This window comes from Scyliorhinus torazame, chromosome 6 (genome assembly GCF_047496885.1).
Source record: "Scyliorhinus torazame isolate Kashiwa2021f chromosome 6, sScyTor2.1, whole genome shotgun sequence".
NCBI lineage: Eukaryota > Metazoa > Chordata > Chondrichthyes > Carcharhiniformes > Scyliorhinidae > Scyliorhinus > Scyliorhinus torazame.
In genome coordinates, this window is record NC_092712.1 from 300,014,329 (window position 1) to 300,032,774 (window position 18,446).

Here is an 18,446-nt window from a genome sequence, read left to right on the forward strand (position 1 = left end):
GGAAAAAAGCAATGATCTATACAGTGGAGCATTATTTTGTTCATGAATCATGAAGTATTTCATTTACCTGATATATCTTTTCTGGTCATGCAAAGTAGATGGCATCTCGAGTAACTTGCTCATCAGCAGTTTCCTCAGTGCATCAATACGTGTTTCTACTTCAGCATACACTGGTGCAGAGAAGAAAAGGTTTTTTTTTTTTTTTTAAAAAAGGTTCCGATCAATAAGCCAAGTTATAAACTAGCGAAGCAGAACTGAAATCCAGTTTGTGTAACAGCATCACTGGAGTGTTATTACGTCAAGGACAGCAAACGTTCAAGAAGGTGGTCCATTGTCAGTTTAAGGTAATTAAAGATGAGTAATAAATACAGCCTTTCCGGTGTTGTGCAAACGCCCAGAACACAAAATACACTACCTGGTGGCTTTATTAACATTTTATTATTAATGAAGCAATGACCGTCTATTAACACCAAAAAGCTATTCCACAACACAGGTCAGGTCTCTTCCAACAAGGTGCTGTAACCTTTCACAAGTGACTTTTGTTATCTATCATTTGATTTTCCTTCGGTTTCCTTCCACACTTCCGCTCAATTGCTCAAGCAATGCTGGGAAATTGTATAAGACAATTGAGAGTATAAACACACAACTTGCTTCTATAAGCCATGATGCACAAAAGGGACAATGATATGCTAACAGAGCCATTGTATTTTTAGGACATAATAGCTTCTTCTAGTTTCCTGTCACGATTAAATTTACAAACATTGAGTCATCCAGTGGTTAAAGTTTTGTGGACCAATTAGTTTCATAAATCATCAGTAGTTAGCTTGGTTAATAATGGTGAACCTCTTTGAAATCGAGGAGGATCCGGAAGTCTCCTATTGTAATGACCCATGTGTTTTTGGGAATGGAAATCCTATAATTTATGTTGGGGTGATAGTCCAATCAAGAACTAGGATTCTATTGGAGATGAGTCTGGCAAAGCAAATTACTTCCGGTAACTAATCAGATAACCAGGTTCTCTGGGAGCTAAACAAAGTAACAGCAAAGGGTCAACCAGAAGTTAATTATATGGGTGAGTAGGTTGTGGATGTGGTGATGTGTCAAGTCAAATTCTAGGTTTCTGCTTCTGATAAATATCAAACTGCCGTTATTGGAGAGTGCAAGTCAAATGAATGTAGAAGGAAAGTTGATTAAATAATTTCAGTTGTAATTACAAGTAACTGTATTAATTGTACTTTTAATAGGTTAACGTATCTGGCCATTTAAGAGAGGAGTACTATTATTATTCATATTCTTTGATTTTAGTCAATTCCTGGATTTTCGGATTCGCAAATGAAAAAAATGTATATCCCCGGTCTCTACCAAGATCATAACACTATACAACGAAGCAATGACAATGGGGATTCCTAAAAACACCCTTTTCTCAATCCCTTTGTGTATCCTAAAATCTTGCCAAGGAAATTATAAAGTTAATTTTCTGCGGTTCAGAAATGCCAGCTTGCTGATCAGAAAGAAAACCAAACTGGCCATTTGCAATGGTTAAAAAAAAGCTCTATCACTGTTATTTAGAAACATTTTTTAATGCCAGCATTTGAACAAGTACATCAGTTCCTTTAGTTGATGAAACATTAGGAACCTCTTGCAACACTACATAAAAGTTAGGGGGTTCCATGAGAATTTGAGGAGTGTGCTCCTTGCATTTAATAATTTCATTACTCTTGATCTGCATCCATAAGGTGAACCGATTTTGGACAGGCAGTGCGGTTGTTATGAGAGGCCACTTTAAGGGAACCAAGGTGTTACTCCTACTTTGCCAGATAAATAAAAGTGATGCTGTTAATATCTTAATAATCATAAATTGCTTTTCTCATCCAGTTTCCTTTTGAAGATGTTAATTGGCCGTGAAACAACTGACTTCCTCAAGGAAGTCTGCTTCACACATCCAATAGTCTAACCTCACTCATTAATTTGTGGGTATTGTACTTCTGCCCACTAATCCTAAACACGTCATTCAAGTTAAATGCTTTGCTTACTTCAACTTTGTTTAAACAAAGAATGATTTATATTTCATAAGCGGTTCCCCATGGAATTCCAGCCCTGGATGAATATTGGGACACAGTTCATATCTCTCAAAGATATAGTCCATTGAGGAATAAAGGCTCCATGGGAAGGATGCACTATCTGTGGTTAACTAAGGCAGTTATGGGTGGTATCAAATTGAAAAAAAACAAAACTGTATAATGCTGCAAAGATTAGAGGTGGGCCCAAAAATTGGGAACATTTTAGAGGCCAGCAAAGATTAACCCCCAAAAAAGGGGGGAAATTAGAGTACGAAAGAAAACTAGAAAACATTTTTTTTTTTTTTTTAAAACAGCAAAAGTTTCTGCAACTTTTAAACAGGAAAAAAGCAGCAAAAGTGAGCATTGGTTCCTTAGAGGGCATGACTGGGAAATGGCAGACTGAATAAGTATTTGGTATCTGTCTTCACAGCAGAAAACACAAAAAAGCGTCGAGGAAGTAGTAGAAAAGCGGGGGTGGGGGTGGGATGGGGAGGAGTACTAGTAGGCCTAATGAGACTAAAGACTGACAAGTCCCGTGGACCTTATGGTCTTCGTCCTACAGTTCTGAAAGAAATAACTGCAGAGATAGCGGATGTGCTGGCTAGGATTTTCCCAAATTCCCTAGATTCTGGAACCGTCCCAGAGGATTGAAAGTTAGCAAATGCAACATTGCTATCATGGTAGCAGAGTGGTTAGCACTATTACTTCATAGGGTCCCAGGTTCGATTCCCGGCTTGGGTCACTGTCTGTGCGGAGTCTGCACGTTCTCATTGTGTCTGCGTGGGTTTTTTCTGGGTGCTCCGGTTTCCTCCCACAAGTCCCGAAAGATGTGCTGGTAATTTGGACATTCTGAATTCTCCCTCCGTGTACCCGAACAGGAGCCGGAATGTGGCGACTAGGGACTTTTCACAGTAACTTCATTGCAGTGTTAATGTAAACCTACTTGTGACAATAAAGATTATTATTATAAGAAAGGAGGGAGCGATAAAGAAGCCATTTAGCTTGATATCAGTCATTGGGCAAGTGCTAAAATCTATTACTATAATAATAATCTTTATTAGTGTCACAAGTAGGCTTAACATTAACACTGCAATGAAGTTACTGTGAAAATCTCCTAGTCACCACACTCCAGTACCTGTTCGGGTACACTGAGGGAGAATTCAGAATGTCCTAACAAGCACGTCTTTTGGGACATGTGGGGGGAAACCGGAGCACCCGGAGGAAACCCAGGTAGACACAGGGAGAACGTGCAGACTCCGCACAGTGATCCAAGCCGGGAATCGAACCCGGGTCCCTGGTGCTGCAAAGCAACAGGGCTAAGTCTCAACAATACACTTAGAAAAGCATAGCATGATTGGAGCAACTCAACATGGTTTGTGAAAGAGAAATCTTATTTGACAAACCTGGGAGAGTTTTTTGAGCATGTAACTAGTAGGTTAGATGAAGGGAAGTGGCAAATGCAGTGTCCACACAGATTTTGGCATTTGTGTGGCACCTTATCAAAGGTTTAATGTGCAAAATAAGGGTTCATGGTGTTGGGGGTAATATATTAGCATGAATAGAAGATTGATCAATGGACAGGAAGCAGAGGCTTGGGATAAAATGGAGTATTTTCAAATTGGTAGGTTCTGACTGGTGGAGTGCTGCAAGGGTCAGTGGAAGGCCTAAGCTTTTTACAATCTACATTAATGGCTTGGATTTTTAAAAAACGTAATGTATCTAGGTTTGCTTAGAATATGAAGGTAGTTGGGAATGCATGCGATAAGTGAGCGGGCAACGAAGTAGCAGACGGAGTATAATGCAGAGAAGTTTCAGGTTATTCACTTCAGCCAATAAGAATAGAAAATCAGACTTTGTTTTTAAAGGCATGAAATCCATAAACATTAATGTTCAGAGAACTTGGGTGTATTTGTACAAGGAACACAAACAGTTAACACGAAAGTACAGCAAGCAATTAGGAAGATCAATAGCATATTGGCCTTTCATGCAAAGGGATTAAGGAACAAGAAAAAAAACGTCTTACTACGGTAGTACAGGAGCTTGGTGAAACTATAGCAGAAAAAGTGTGTGTAACTTTGGTTTTTATATTTAAAGACTATGACAAATATATAGTTCATGGGTCCATGTTGATATTTTCAAGGTAATGGTTAGTTCTGGGAAGATTAAAGTTATAAATGCAACTAAAGCAGGCTGAAGTTTTTTTTTTAACATTTAAACGGTTGGGGTCTGGTGGCTTGGGTTAACAGTTAGAAAGGGAAGATCATAAAACAGCAGGTGGGCTTACTTAGCTGGAGGACTAGGAATGTGGCAACTATGCCACTTGCAAAGTGGTACTGCCCAACGAGATGTTTTGTTTTGGGGGTTAGAGCTGTTTAAAGGTATTCAGTGAACCCCGAAAGGCTACGTCATCATGGGGATGAGTGGCGCTTAAGAAGGCTCTCTGGGACTTCCGGGTGCGGCGATGACCAGCTAAGTCGCACGTTTCGGCACCTCCTGTTTCAACGGACTTTTGGGCTCTTATCAGGAGCCCCAACGGAAATTTTCAAAGGCTAAACCCAGTGTGAGGAAAATAGGAAGGAGTCCCCCCGGGTGTGGATGGAAAGAAGTGATAGTAGTGGCCAGATTGTGGAGGATCCTCTGGAGCAGTGGCAGAGAAGGGAAGGGAGAAGCAAGATGGCGGCTGAGGGAGCCCAGTTGGTATGGGGCCTGGAACAGCAGGAGTTCCTCCGGCGATGTGTGGAGGAGCTCAAGAAGGAGGTGCTGGCGCCGATGCTGCAGGCGATTGAGGGGCTGAAGGAGACGCAAAAGACCCAAGAGATGGAGCTCTGTGGAGTGAAGGCAAAGGCTGCCGAAAATGAGGACGAGATACAGGGCTTGGTGGTGAAGGTGGAGACGCACGAGGCGCTACACAAGAGGTGTATGGAGAGATTGGAAGCCCTGGAAAATAGCTTGAGGAGGAAGAACTTAAGGATTTTGGGTCTTCCTGAAGGGGCTGAGGGAGCGGACATCGGGGCGTACGTGAGCGTGATGCTCCATACCTTAATGGGAGCTGAGGCCCCGACGGGCCCCCTGGAAGTGGAGGGAGCGTACCAGGTCCTCGTGAGAAGACCAAAGGCAGGGGAAATACCGCGAGCAATAGTGGTGCGATTCCACCGCTACAAGGACAGGGAGATGGTCCTGAGATGGGCTAAGACGACACGGAGCAGCAGATGGGAGAACGCGGTGATCCGCGTCTACCAAGATTGGAGTGCGGAGGTGGCGAGAACGAGGGCGAGTTTCAATCGGGCCAAGGCGGTGCTCCACAGGAAGAAAGTGAAATTCGGAATGTTGCAGCCGGCAAGACTGTGGGTTACACACCAGGGCAAACACCACTACTTCGAGACGGCAGAGGAGGCGTGGACATTCATTCAAGAGGAGAAGTTGGACTAGATTTGGGAAAGGATGTTTGGAATGAAGTCGCGAGGTGGTGGCAAGAAATTGTAAACCAGATGGGGAATTTTTTCCCCTCAAAGGGGGGGGGACACGAAGAAATGTGGGCGCCGGTGGGGAAGGGGATGGGGAAGGAGAGAGGGAGCTGCGCCATTAGGGGCGGGGGCGAGAGGAAAGCGCGGGCTATGTTCCCGCGCTATGGAAACTGTGGCGGGAAAAGGGGGCGTAGGAACGAGGGGGCCTCACACGCAGGGAGGCTAAGGATAAACGGGGGAAGCCGAGGTCAGCCAGAGTTTGCGGACTCTGGGAAGCAATATGGGGGGGGCAATCAAGCTAAAGCGGGATCTAGCGGGGGGGGGGCGAGATTAACTGGGTTGATGCTGCTGCTAAGGGGAAGGGGAGCTGTTACGGGATGGGATGGTCGGGACGGGAGGGTGCCGTCTGGGGGACAAGCGGTTACGTGGGAACCGGGTGAGGAGCTGGTTTAAAAAAGGGGATGGCTAGTCGACGAGGGGGGGGGGGGTAAAGAGCCCCCCAACCCGGTTGATCACGTGGAACGTGAGAGGGTTGAATGGGCCGATTAAGAGGGCAAGGGTATTTGCGCACCTAAAGAAGCTAAAGGCAGACGTGGTTATGCTTCAGGAGACGCACCTGAAACTGGCGGATCAGGTCACATTAAGAAAAGGATGGGTGGGACAGGTATTCCACTCGGGCTTGGATGCGAAAAATAGAGGGGTGGCAATACTGGTGGGGAAACGGTTATCGTTTGAGGCGAAGACCATAGTGGCGGACAGTGGGGGTAGGTACGTGATGGTGAGTGGCAGATTGCAAGGTGAAGCGGTGGTGCTGGTGAACGTATATGCCCCGAACTGGGATGATGCGAACTTTATGAAGCGTATGTTTGGGCACATCCCGGACCTGGAGATGGGAAAGTTGGTAATGGGGGGGGGACTTCAACACGGTGCTGGACCCAGGGCTGGACCGGTCCAGATCTAGGACCGGGAGGAGGCCGGCAGCGGCCAAGGTGCTTAAGGGCTTTATGGAGCAGATGGGTGGAGTAGATCCCTGGAGATTTACTAGACCGAGGAGTAAAGAGTTTATTTCTTCTCCCACGTCCATAGAGTGTACTCCCAGATAGATTTCTTTGTCCTGGGAAGGGCGCTGATCCCGAAGGTGGCAGGAGCAGAGTACTCGGCTATAGCCATTTCAGATCATGCCCCACATTGGGTAGATCTGGAACTAGGTGAGGAAAAGGAGCAACGCCCACTTTGGAGATTGGACATGGGACTGTTGGCGGACGAGGGGGTATGTGGAAGGGTGAGGGGATGTATTGAAATATACCTAGAGGTCAATGATGACGGAGAGGTCCAGGTGGGAGTAGTCTGGGAGGCGCTGAAAGTGGTGGTGAGAGGGGAGCTGATCTCCATAAGGGCCCATAAGGAGAAACAAGAGGGTAAAGAAAGGGAGAGACTGGTTGGGGAGATTTTGAGGGTGGATAGGCAATATGCGGAGGCTCCGGACGAAGGGCTATACAGGGAAAGACGGAGACTACACACGGACTTTGACTTGTTGACCACGGGTAAGGCGGAGACGCAGTGGAGGAAGGTACAGGGAGTACAGTATGAATACGGAGAGAAGGCAAGCCGACTGCTGGCCCAACAACTAAGGAAGAGGGGGGCGGCGAGAGAGATCGGAGGAGTTCAAGACGAGGAGGGAAGGATGGAACAGAGAGCGGAGAGGGTGAACGGGGCATTTAAAGTATTCTACGAGAGGCTGTATAAGGCCCAACCCCTGGAAGGGAAAGAGGGAATGATGCATTTCCTAGACCAGTTGGAGGTCCCGAAGGTTGAGGAGCAGGAGAGGACAGGACTGGGAGCGCAGATGGAGGTAGAAGAGGTGGTAAAAGGAATCGGGAGCATGCAGGCAGGAAAGGCCCCGGGACCAGATGGGTTCCCGGTGGAATTTTATAGGAAATATGTGGACCTGCTGGCCCCACTCCTGACGAGAACCTTCAATGAGGCTAAGGAAAGGGGGATACTACCCCCGACGATGTCGGAGGCAACAATATCGCTGATCCTGAAAAGAGACAAAGACCCGCTGCAGTGCGGGTCATACAGGCCTATCTCCCTCCTGAACGTAGATGCCAAGTTATTGGCCAAAGTGATGGCGACAAGGATAGAGGACTGTGTCCCTGGGGTGGTGCATGGTGACCAAACAGGATTTGTTAAAGGGAGGCAATTGAATACCAATATACGGAGGTTGTTGGGGGTGATGATGATGCCCCCACCGGAGGGGGAGGCGGAGATAGTGGTGGATATGGATGCAGAGAAGGCATTTGATAGAGTGGAGTGGGACTATCTGTGGGAGGTACTGAAGAGATTTGGATTTGGAGAGGGGTTCATTAGATGGGTTCGGCTCCTATACGGGGCCCCGGTGGCAAGTGTGATTACGAACAGGCAACGATCCGACTACATCCGACTATATAGGGGCACAAGACAGGGGTGCCCCCTGTCCCCGTTACTGTTTGCGGTGGCAATTGAGCCATTGGCCATAGCACTGAGGGGCTCTAGGAAGTGGAGAGGGGTACTTAGAGGAGGAGAAGAACATCGGGTGTCATTATACGCGGATGATCTGCTGTTATATGTCGCGGATCCAGTGGAGGGGGTGCCTGAGATAATGCAGACACTCAGGGAGTTGGGAGAGTTTTCGGGATACAAACTGAATATGGGGAAGAGTGAACTGTTTGTGGTGCACCCCGGGGAACAGGGCAGGGGAATAGACGAGCTGCCGCTGAGGAGGGTAACAAGAGATTTCCGGTATTTAGGGATCCAGGTGGCCAGGGACTGGGGAACCTTGCATAAGCTTAACTTGACACGACTGGTAGTGCAGATGGAGGAGGATTTTAAGAGGTGGGATATGGTGCCCCTGTCATTGGCGGGCAGGGTGCAGGCGATTAAAATGGTGGTCCTCCCGAGGTTTCTTTTTGTGTTTCAGTGCCTCCCCATACTGATTACAAATACCTTTTTTAAGAAGGTGGACAGGAGCATCATGAGCTTTGTGTGGGCCGGAAAGACCCCAAGGGTAAAGAGGGGGTTCCTGCAGCGCAGTAGAGATAGAGGGGGATTGGCACTGCCGAGTCGGAGTGATTATTATTGGGCCGCTAACGTGTCTATGATATGTAAGTGGATGAGGGAAGAAGAAGGAGCGGCGTGGAAAAGGCAGGAGATGGCGTCCTGTAGGGGAACTAGCTTAAAAGCACTGGCAACGGCGCCGCTGCCGTTCTCCCCAAAAAGGTACACCACAAACCCAGTGGTGGTGGCGACTCTGAAGATTTGGGGGCAGTGGAGACGGCATAGGGGAGTGACGGGGGCCTCAGTGTGGTCCCCGATAAGGAACAACCACAGGTTCGTCCCGGGAAGGATAGACGGGGGATTTCAATCTTGGCAGCGAGCAGGAATTGCGAAACTGAAGGACCTGTTCTTGGACGGGACGTTCACGAGTCTGGGAGCACTAACAGAAAAATACGGGTTGCCACCTGGGAATGCATTTCGTTATATGCAAGTGAGGGCATTTGTGAGGCAACAGATGAGGGAATTTCTGCAGCTCCCGGCGCAAGGGATCCAGGACAGTGATTTCGGGGGCATGGGTGGGTGACGGTAAGGTGTCCGATATATACAGGGAAATGAGAGACGAGGGGGAGACGATGATAGAGGAACTGAAAGGAAAATGGGAGGAGGAGCTGGGGGGAGAGATTGAGGAGGGGCTGTGGGCAGATGCCCTAAGTAGGGTAAATTCCTCGTCCTTGTGTGCCAGGCTCAGCCTGGTCCAATTCAAGGTACTACACAGGGCGCATATGACGGGAGCAAGATTTAGCAGGTTTTTTGGGGTGGAGGATAGGTGCGGGCCCTGCGAACCACACCCACATGTTCTGGTCATGTCCGGTATTGCACGGGTTCTGGGTGGGAACCAAGCTGGGGGTTGGCTATATTCGGGGTTGCAGATGAGCCGGGAGTGTAGGAGGCGAGAGAGGCCGATGTTTTGGCCTTTGCGTCCCTAGTAGCCCGGCGAAGGATTCTACTTATGTGGAAAGAAGCTAAACCCCCGGGCGTGGAGGCCTGGATAAACGACATGGCAGGGTTTATAAAACTGGAGCGGATAAAGTACGCACTAAGAGGTTCGGCTCAGGGGTTCACCAGGCGGTGGCAACCGTTCATTAACTACCTCGCAGAGCGTTAAGGGAAAATAAGAAAGACAGCAGCAGCAACCCGGGGGGGGGGGGGGGGGTGCATTCGGGTTTTGGGTTTTTTTTTTGTGTGTTGTTACATATTTGTTGTTCATATTTATCTTCTCAATGTTACTATTTCTTTTGTTTTTTATTTGTGTTGACACTTGCGGTTAGTGAATATATTATTTTAAAAAACAATCAATGTATATACTGTTACAAAGTTGTAAAAATGGAAAATTCTTGGTTGATCGAAAAACTTTAATAAAATATATTTTTTTTAAAAAAGAAGGCTCTCTGGGTTCAATTGATCTGAGTGTTCTGCAGCAGGGGAAGGACGAGTTGACAGGAGGTTGTAGGCAGTTAGAAAAGCCCTGGGAGCCATTCAGTGCAGACGAGCATTGCAGTTTAGGCCTCATGCAGTTCGCAGAACACCAAAGCCCTGGGGGCTGTTAGTAAGCTCCTGGAGTTAGGGCTCAAGAAAGTCCTGGGGAGCTGAGCAGGTGCCAGAAGATCAATGGTTCCATGTCATTAGGGCTCAGAAAAGCCCTGGAAGTCACGTTATAGCTCAGTGCAGCAGGAGAGTGGGGTTAGGAGACAGTGCCATTTAGTGAAGCAAGGGTTGGACGTGTGCTGGTAAATCAAGGCTGGAGTGCAGCTTTGTGAATCCCATGAATGCAGGAGGAGATTAAACCATTGCTAATTCAGAAGCTAGATCTTCAAGAGCCAGGAGTTGAAATCCCTCATGATCTGTCTGTTAAAATGCAGTGTGATGTGTTTGACAACAGTTTGCCTGTTAATTCAGGTTTGTCTTCTGTTTATTCTGAATGTTAAAGTATAAGATATATATTGTAGAATGTTTTACTTTTCTGACGTAAAATGTATTTTGGTTGTATAAAACTATAGAATCTTGTGGCTTTATTCTCTTAAGTGAGTAACTGGGGACTTCCGGGTGCGGCTATGCAGAGCCAGGTCGCATATTCGGCAGCTCCTGCTTGGAACGGACTTTTGGGCTCTTTTACAGGGCCCCCACGGCATTTGTTTGACATTTCCCGGTGTGGGAAGAAGGCTGCAATATTCCCCCGACAGGGTCCCCCAGGAAGGGTATGTCTCTGGGTTGCCAGACACGGCAGAAACAGTAAAAAATTTGGCTGCAACTGCAGGATAAACAGGGCCTCTTCCAGCATGCAGGCGGGGGAAGGGCAAGCTTAAAGCTGCAAGCTGACCTGAGGGCCTGTATCAAAGGTGAATTCTAGCAGCAGAGGGAACAACTGTGAAAAGACCTCATCAAGGCCACTGAAGGGACTTCCGGTTGCGGTGATGCCTAGCTAGCCGCACGCTTCGGCGGCTCCAGCTCCGACGGACCTTCGGGCTCTTTTAAGAGCCCCAACGGGGAATTTTTCGATGACGCAACCCGGTGTGGGGTGTGTGAGAAGGGAGTCCCCCCAAACGAAGGAGGAAAAAACCGGCGGCGGCGGCTGCAGCGCGAGGAATCGTCGACCAAAGGGTCAGAAAGAGAGAAGTACAAGATGGCGGCGGAGAAAGCGCAGGCGACATGGGGGCCTGAGCAGGATGAAATTGTGAGATGGTGCGTGGAGCTGCTGAAGAGGGAGGTGCTGACCCCGTTGCTACAGGCAATTGAGGGGCTCAAGGAGACATTAAAGACCCAGGAGACAGAGCTCCGCGTGATGGAGCAGAAGGTGACAGATATTGAGGACGAGATCCTGGGCCTGGCGGTTAAGACACAGACGCACGAGGCACTTCATAAAAAGTGTACTGAAAGGATCGAAGCCCTAGAAAATGGAGCGCGAAGGAAGAACCTTCGGATACTGGGTCTCCCTGAGGGTGTGGAAGGAGTGGACTGTGGAGCGTACGCAAGTACGATGCTGAGCTCACTGATGGGTGCTGAGGCCCCTACGGGCCCCTTGGAGGTGGAGTGGGCAAATCGGATTCCGGCGAGAAGACCAAAAGCGGGAGAACCATCCAGGGCGATAATCGTGCGATTTTACCGCCTTAAGGATAGAGACGAGGTCCTGAGATGGGCTAAAAAGGTGCGGAGTAGCAGATGGGAGAATGCAGTGGTACGGGTATACCAGGATTGGAGTGCGGAGGTGGCGAGAAGGAGGGCGAGCTTCAACCGAGCCAAAGAGGTGTTGCATAAAAGGAAGGTGAAGTTCGGGATGCTGCAGCCGGCAAGACTATGGTTCACGTATCAGGAGAGACACCATTATTTCGAGACGGCGGAGGAAGCATGGACCTTCATCAAAGAAGAGAAATTGGATCGGAACTGAGGGACTGATGCTGCAGGAAATGTTATTGTTAATGTTATGGTTGAAGTTAATTGGGAAGGGGGGAAGACATTGGGGAAATGTGGGCGCCGGTGAGGGGGGAAAGACGGGACATAGTTGGAGAATGGGGAAGGGGAGGGGAGGGGAAAGGGAGCTGCGCCAGAAGAGGCGGGTCAGGTAAAGGGATGTTCCCGCGCCAGAAAGAATAAGGCGGGAAGACAGGCGCAAGGCGGATGGGAGTTCCCCACACGGGGGGGGTCGAGGAGTGAGCAGGAGTAGCCGGGGTCAGTTGAAGTCAGCTGACTTACGGAAGTAATATGGGGGGAGCAATCATGCTAGAAAGAGATCTAGCGGGGAGGGGGGAGGGGGACGACAACTGGGTTGCTGCTGCGGAAATCCAAAAGGAAATGGCTAAAGAGTGGGTGGGCGGGGATGGTGTGCGACGCTGGGGGAGCGAGTGGGAGCGCGGAGGCGGGATATGGGACTGGCCTAGAGAAGGTAATGGCTAGTTGACACGGGAGGGGGGCAGGTAGCCCCCTAGTGAGGCTGATCACGTGGAACGTGAGAGGCCTGAACGGACCGATAAAAAGGGCCCAAGTGCTCGCGCATTTGAAAGGACTAAGGGCAGACGTGGTTATGCTCCAAGAGACGCACCTAAAGGTGGCGGAAGAAGTTAGGCTAAGGAAAGGATGGGTGGGACAGGTGTTCCACTCAGGACTGGACGCAAAGAATAGAGGGGTGGGGAAACGGGGAGCATTTGAAGCAAAGAACATCGTAGCAGATAGCGGAGGTAGATATGTAATGGTGAGTGGCAGGCTGGAGGGAATGGAGGTCGTGTTGGTTAATGTGTATGCCCCAAACTGGGACGATGCGGGATTTATGAGATGGATGCTGGGGCGTATACCGGACCTGGAGGTAGGAAACTTGATTTTAGGAGGGGACTTTAATACTGTGCTGGACCCGGGGCTAGATAGATCCAGCTCAAGGACCGGAAGAAGGCCGGCAGCGGCCAAGGTACTTAAGGGGTTTATGGACCAAATGGGGGGAGTGGATCCATGGCGATTTCTTAGACCTAGGGCTAGGGAGTTTTCCTTCTTCTCCCATGTCCATAAAGTGTACTCCCGGATAGATTTTTTTGTTTTGGGAAGGTCGTTGATCTCTAGGGTGGAAGAAGCTGAGTACTCAGCCATAGCGGTTTCGGATCATGCCCCACATTGGGTGGACCTGGAATTAGGAGAGGAAAGGGAGCAGAGAACACTCTGGCGATTAGATGTGGGACTGATGGCGGATGAGGGAGTGTGTGCAAGAGTGCGGGGGTGTATTGAGAGATACCTGGAGGTCAATGACGACGGCGAGGTCCCTGTGGGAGTGGTATGGGAAGCACTAAAAGCGGTGGTCAGAGGAGAGCTGATCTCCATTGGGGCCCACAAAAGGAAAACAGAGGCCAAAGAAAGGGAAAGATTACTGGGGGAGATTTTAAGGGTGGATAGGGAATTTGCAGAGACCCCGGAGGAGGAGTTGTACAGGGAGAGGAAACGACTCCAGACGGAATTTGACCTTCTGACCACCAGAAAGGCGGAGGTACTGTGGAGGAAGGCACAGGGGAGGAGGTATGAATATGGGGAAAAGGCTAGTCGCCTGTTGGCTCATCAATTGCGAAAGAGGGCAGCAGCGAGGGAGATAGGAGGAATTAGAGACGAAAGGGGAGACACGGTGCGAAGGGCAGGAAAGATAAATGAGGTGTTCAAGACCTTCTATGAGGAACTGTATAGGTCTCAACCCCCAGAGGGAGAGGAGGGGATGCGGCAGTTCCTGAACCAATTGAGGTTCCTGAAAGTGGAGGAGCGGGGGGTGGTAGGCCTGGGGGCACCGATTGGGGTGGACGAGGTTATTAAGGGACTGGGAAGCATGCAAGTAGGGAAGGCCCCAGGACCAGACGGGTTCCCGGTGGAGTATTACAGAAAATATGTGGACTTGTTGGCCCCGTTGATGGTGAGGACGTTCAATGAGGCCAGGGAAGGGGGGAACTCTACCCCCGACGATGTCGGAGGCGACGATATCGCTAATTTTGAAGAGGGACAAAGATCCGTTGCAGTGCGGGTCCTATAGACCTATTTCACTATTGAACGTGGACATCAAATTGCTGGCAAAGGTACTGGCATCGAGGATAGAGGACTGTGTCCCGGGGGTGGTGAACGAAGACCAGACAGGGTTCGTAAAAGGGAGACAACTGAATGTTAACGTGCGACGACTATTAGGGGTGATAATGATGCCCCCAGTGGAGGGGGAGGCAGAGATAGTGGCGGCAATGGACGCAGAGAAGGCATTTGATAGGGTGGAGTGGGAGTATTTATGGGAAGTGTTAAGGAGGTTTGGGTTTGGGAACGGGTTTATTAGCTGGGTTAGACTTCTTTATGGGGCTCCAACGGCAAGCGTAGTTACAGGTCGACATAGATCGGAGTATTTCCGACTATGTAGGGGAACAAGACAGGGATGCCCGCTGTCTCCATTGTTGTTCGCGTTGGCAATTGAACCTCTGGCCATGGCGTTGAGAGACTCCAGGAAATGGAGAGGGGTGATTAGAGGGGGAGAAGAACACCGAGTCTCGTTATACGCGGATGACCTATTGTTATACGTGTCGGACCCAGCGGGGGGGATGATAGAGGTTATGCGAATTTTGAGGGGGTTCGGGGATTTCTCGGGGTATAGGCTAAACATGGGGAAGAGTGAATTATTTGTGATACATCCAGGGGACCAGAGTAGAGAGAAAGAAGGCTTGCCTCTAAGGAAAGTGGAAAGAAACTTCCGATACCTGGGGATTCAGATCGCTAGGAGCTGGGGAACCTTGCACAGACTTAATCTGACACGGTTGGTAGAACAAATGGAGGAGGACTTCAAGAGGTGGGACATGCAGCCTCTATCGCTGGCGGGCAGGGTGCAAGCAATTAAGATGATGGTCCTCCCGAGGTTCTTATTTGTATTTCAATGTCTCCCTATACTAATCACCAAGACCTTTTTTAATAAAATAGACAGGAGCATCACGAGCTTCGTGTGGGCAGGGAAAGTTCCAAGAGTAAGGAGGGGGTTCCTTCAGCGTAGTAGGGACAGAGGAGGATTGGCACTACCGAACTTGGGCGATTATTATTGGGCCGCCAATGTGGCAATGATACGTAAATGGATGATGGAGGGTGACGGAGCGGCGTGGAAAAGACTGGAGAGAAAGTCCTGTAAAGGGACGAGTTTAGAGGCGCTGGTGACGGCGCCGCTACCGATCTCACCTAAAAGGTTTACCACGAACCCGGTGGTGGCGGCAACATTGAATATCTGGGGACAGTGGAGGCGACAGAGAGGGGTGCGGGGAGCCCTGGTGGGGTCCCCAATCAGGAACAACCATAGGTTCGCCCCAGGAAGAATGGATGGAGGATTTCAGAGCTGGTACCAGTTGGGAATTAGGAGGGTGGGAGATTTATTTATAGATGGGACTTTTGCGAGCTTGGGAGCATTGGAGGAAAAGTATAAGTTGCCCCGGGGAAATTTCTTGAGATATATGCAGGTGAGGGCGTTTACTAGACAACAGGTGAGGGAATTTCCGTTGCTCCCGACACAGGGGATCCAGGACAGGGTGCTTTCAGGGGTGTGGGTCGGAGAGGGCAAGGTGTCAGAGATTTACTGAGAGATGAGAGAAGAGGGGGAGGAGTCGGTGGGCGAACTAAAAGGAAAGTGGGAAGACGAACTAGGGGAGGAGATAGAGGAGGGAATGTGGGCTGATGCCCTAAGCAGGGTAAATTCCTCTTCCTCATGCGCCAGGCTTAGCCTGATTCAATTTAAGGTGCTGCATAGAGCACACATAACGGGAGCAAGATTGAGCAGGTTCTTTGGAGTGGAGGACAAATGTGGGAGGTGTGGCGGGAGCCCGGCAAACCACGCACATATGTTTTGGGCGTGCCCGGCACTAGAAGGGTATTGGAAGGGAGTGACGGGAGTGATTTCGCGGGTGGTGAAGGCCCGGGTCAAACCAGGCTGGGGGTTAGCTCTATTTGGAGTTGCGGAAGAGCCGGGAGTGCAGGAGGCGAAAGAGGCCGACGTTGTGGCCTTTGCGTCCCTAGTAGCCCGGCGCAGGATCCTACTCATGTGGAAGGAGGCGAAACCCCCCGGACTTGAGGCCTGGGTAAATGATATGGCGGGGTTCATTAAACTGGAGCAGATAAAGTTTGCCCTGAGAGGATCGGCTCAAGGGTTCACCAGGCGGTGGCAGCCATTTCTCAACTACCTAGGGGAACGTTAGAGGGAAGACAGATGACCAGCAGCAGCAACCCAGGGGGAAGGGGGGGGGGGGGTTAGTTTAGTTTAGGTCAAAGATAAAGGGGTTTTGTTACTTGTGTATTGTTAAAAATTTCTGTATTGTTATTGTTGCGTTTGCTTTGTAAGAGGGGAAAAATTGTTGTTTGGGAAAAAAAATTCAATAAAACATATTTTTTTAAAAAAAGTGAGTAACTGGGATTTCAAACTTTGTCTACTTTAAAGAAAAGGTTGCTGGTCCCTAATCGGACCATAACAGATGCTTACCTTTGCATTAGAGGCAGTACATTAAAGATTCACTCAGTTAGCCCCAGAAGCATCGGAAAGTCACAAGATCATAAGAAATAGGACGAGTAGGCCATTCAGCCCATGGAACCTATTCCACCATCCAATAAAATCATGGGTAATTTGATTGTGGCTTTAACTTCACTTTCCTGCCTGCTCCTCATAACCCCTGACCCGCCTGCTCCTCATAATCCCTGATCCCGTGTCAATCAAAAGTCTGTTTAAACCAGCCTAGAGTACATTCAATAAACCAGCCTCCACTGCTCACAGGGGAAGAGAATTCCAAAGACTATTGACCCTCAGAATATATTCATCCTCATCTCCATCTTAAATGGGAGATGCACCTTATTTTCAAACTTTGCCCCCTTGTTCTAAACTCCCCCACTGAGGAAACATCCACTCAGCAGCTCTCGTCAAATCCGCTCAGAACAGGTTTTTAAAGGTTCCCTGGAGTTATTGGAATTATACCTACTTTAAGTTACCACAGGAGGCTGAGAGAGCTGGGATATTTCACTCCAGCAAAGCATAGGCTTTGAGGTGACTTGGGAAAGATATTTAAAGTAACATAGGAATTTGGCTACCTTGGTGAGTAGGCTCCAAAAACCTGAGGAAATACGTACGTGTATGGTAAAATGGCCAACAGCCTGAATCTTAGGTCCGATATACAATTAAGACACTTCAAATTAAAACCACAGTCAGACAGGCCTGATGGGAATTCAAACAGCCAAGTTCGAGTACACTGGAAAGAGACAAACAGCCGAGGCAATTCTGATATTTAATGTAAACAGGAGATCAGAAGAAAATCGGCCCTATTCAAATGGATCGATTTTTGTGGATTGCCCAGATGAAGCCAAACTTTCTGGCACCCAGATTTTCCACCATCACCTTACATGGGATAAGGTTACGTGCGGACAATGCACCGAGGGGTGGAGCCCTGGGGTGCGAGTTCCTGGTGTCATACAGAGATGCAATCAGCAACTCAGGTGTTGTGATCCCTGCCCAGAGACCATATTGGCTGAGGGCCAGAGAAACTTCTGGAAGGGCATAAAGAGGGGGGTAATACCAAGCACCCAGGGACCCTCCCCAGCAAGGATTTGACACAGAGGCAGCGGAGAAGACTAGACAGCAGAGAATAGATGGAAGAAGCGTGCAAGACCCACCTTCGCCAATGTGGGCCCTGAGATGACCGATGCTCAGAGGATCGGACCTGCAGTCGATCAAGTTCATCAGCATGGGTAGTATTAGAATCTTGGGCATATTATAGTTGGGATAATTTGGGAGCATAACTGTTTTATTGCTCTTGAAAATATATTTTGGTTGAATTGTGAACTTGTGTTTGTCCTTTGTTCATCTTGTAAATAAGGGCACCTGGGTAAACTTTTTAAGAACAAACTGTTCGAAGCATCTGATAATTTACAGATAACATGTAGGAGCAAAAACAGAACCAAATTAGAGGTCAAGAGGTTTCTCTTTATCACAATGGATCATTGACTTCTGGAATGAATCATCTCCTCATGTAGTGAATGGGGATTTTCTGCAGATGTCCAAGGGGGGGGTCAGGACAAGTTTTTGGCTGAGATAGCTGTTAATACATAGAAAATCTAGATGACTAAATAGGCGTTATGATCTGTGAAAAATCCTGCGATCTGCTGAACTAATTTTGATTATTTTCGGGGATTTTTTTCTAGCTCTGTGAGAAGCCCAAGTAGCTTCTGGACAGGAGCATTGAGGGTGGAATACTTAATTAAAAAATGACTGTTGGGGGACATAAAGGATTAGTGGGTTTTTGCTGTCCATTCATCTTGTAGGTTTGAATTTTGCAATAAATCTTAAAATAAACTAATTTGTGCATCATGGCTTCAT

The 18,446-nt window shown here is 48.6% G+C and overlaps 1 protein-coding gene across 3 annotated transcripts in view; it reads right to left on the minus strand.

Moving 5' to 3' along the window:
- Positions 1-18,446, minus strand: part of exoc2 (exocyst complex component 2) — a 323,421-nt gene that overhangs the window by 187,910 nt on the left and 117,065 nt on the right. For all 3 annotated transcript variants that reach the window (XM_072509914.1, XM_072509916.1, XM_072509915.1), the window contains exon 10: positions 68-170. In XM_072509914.1, the coding sequence (XP_072366015.1) occupies positions 68-170 (103 nt within the window). The remainder of the gene's footprint in view (positions 1-67; positions 171-18,446) is intronic.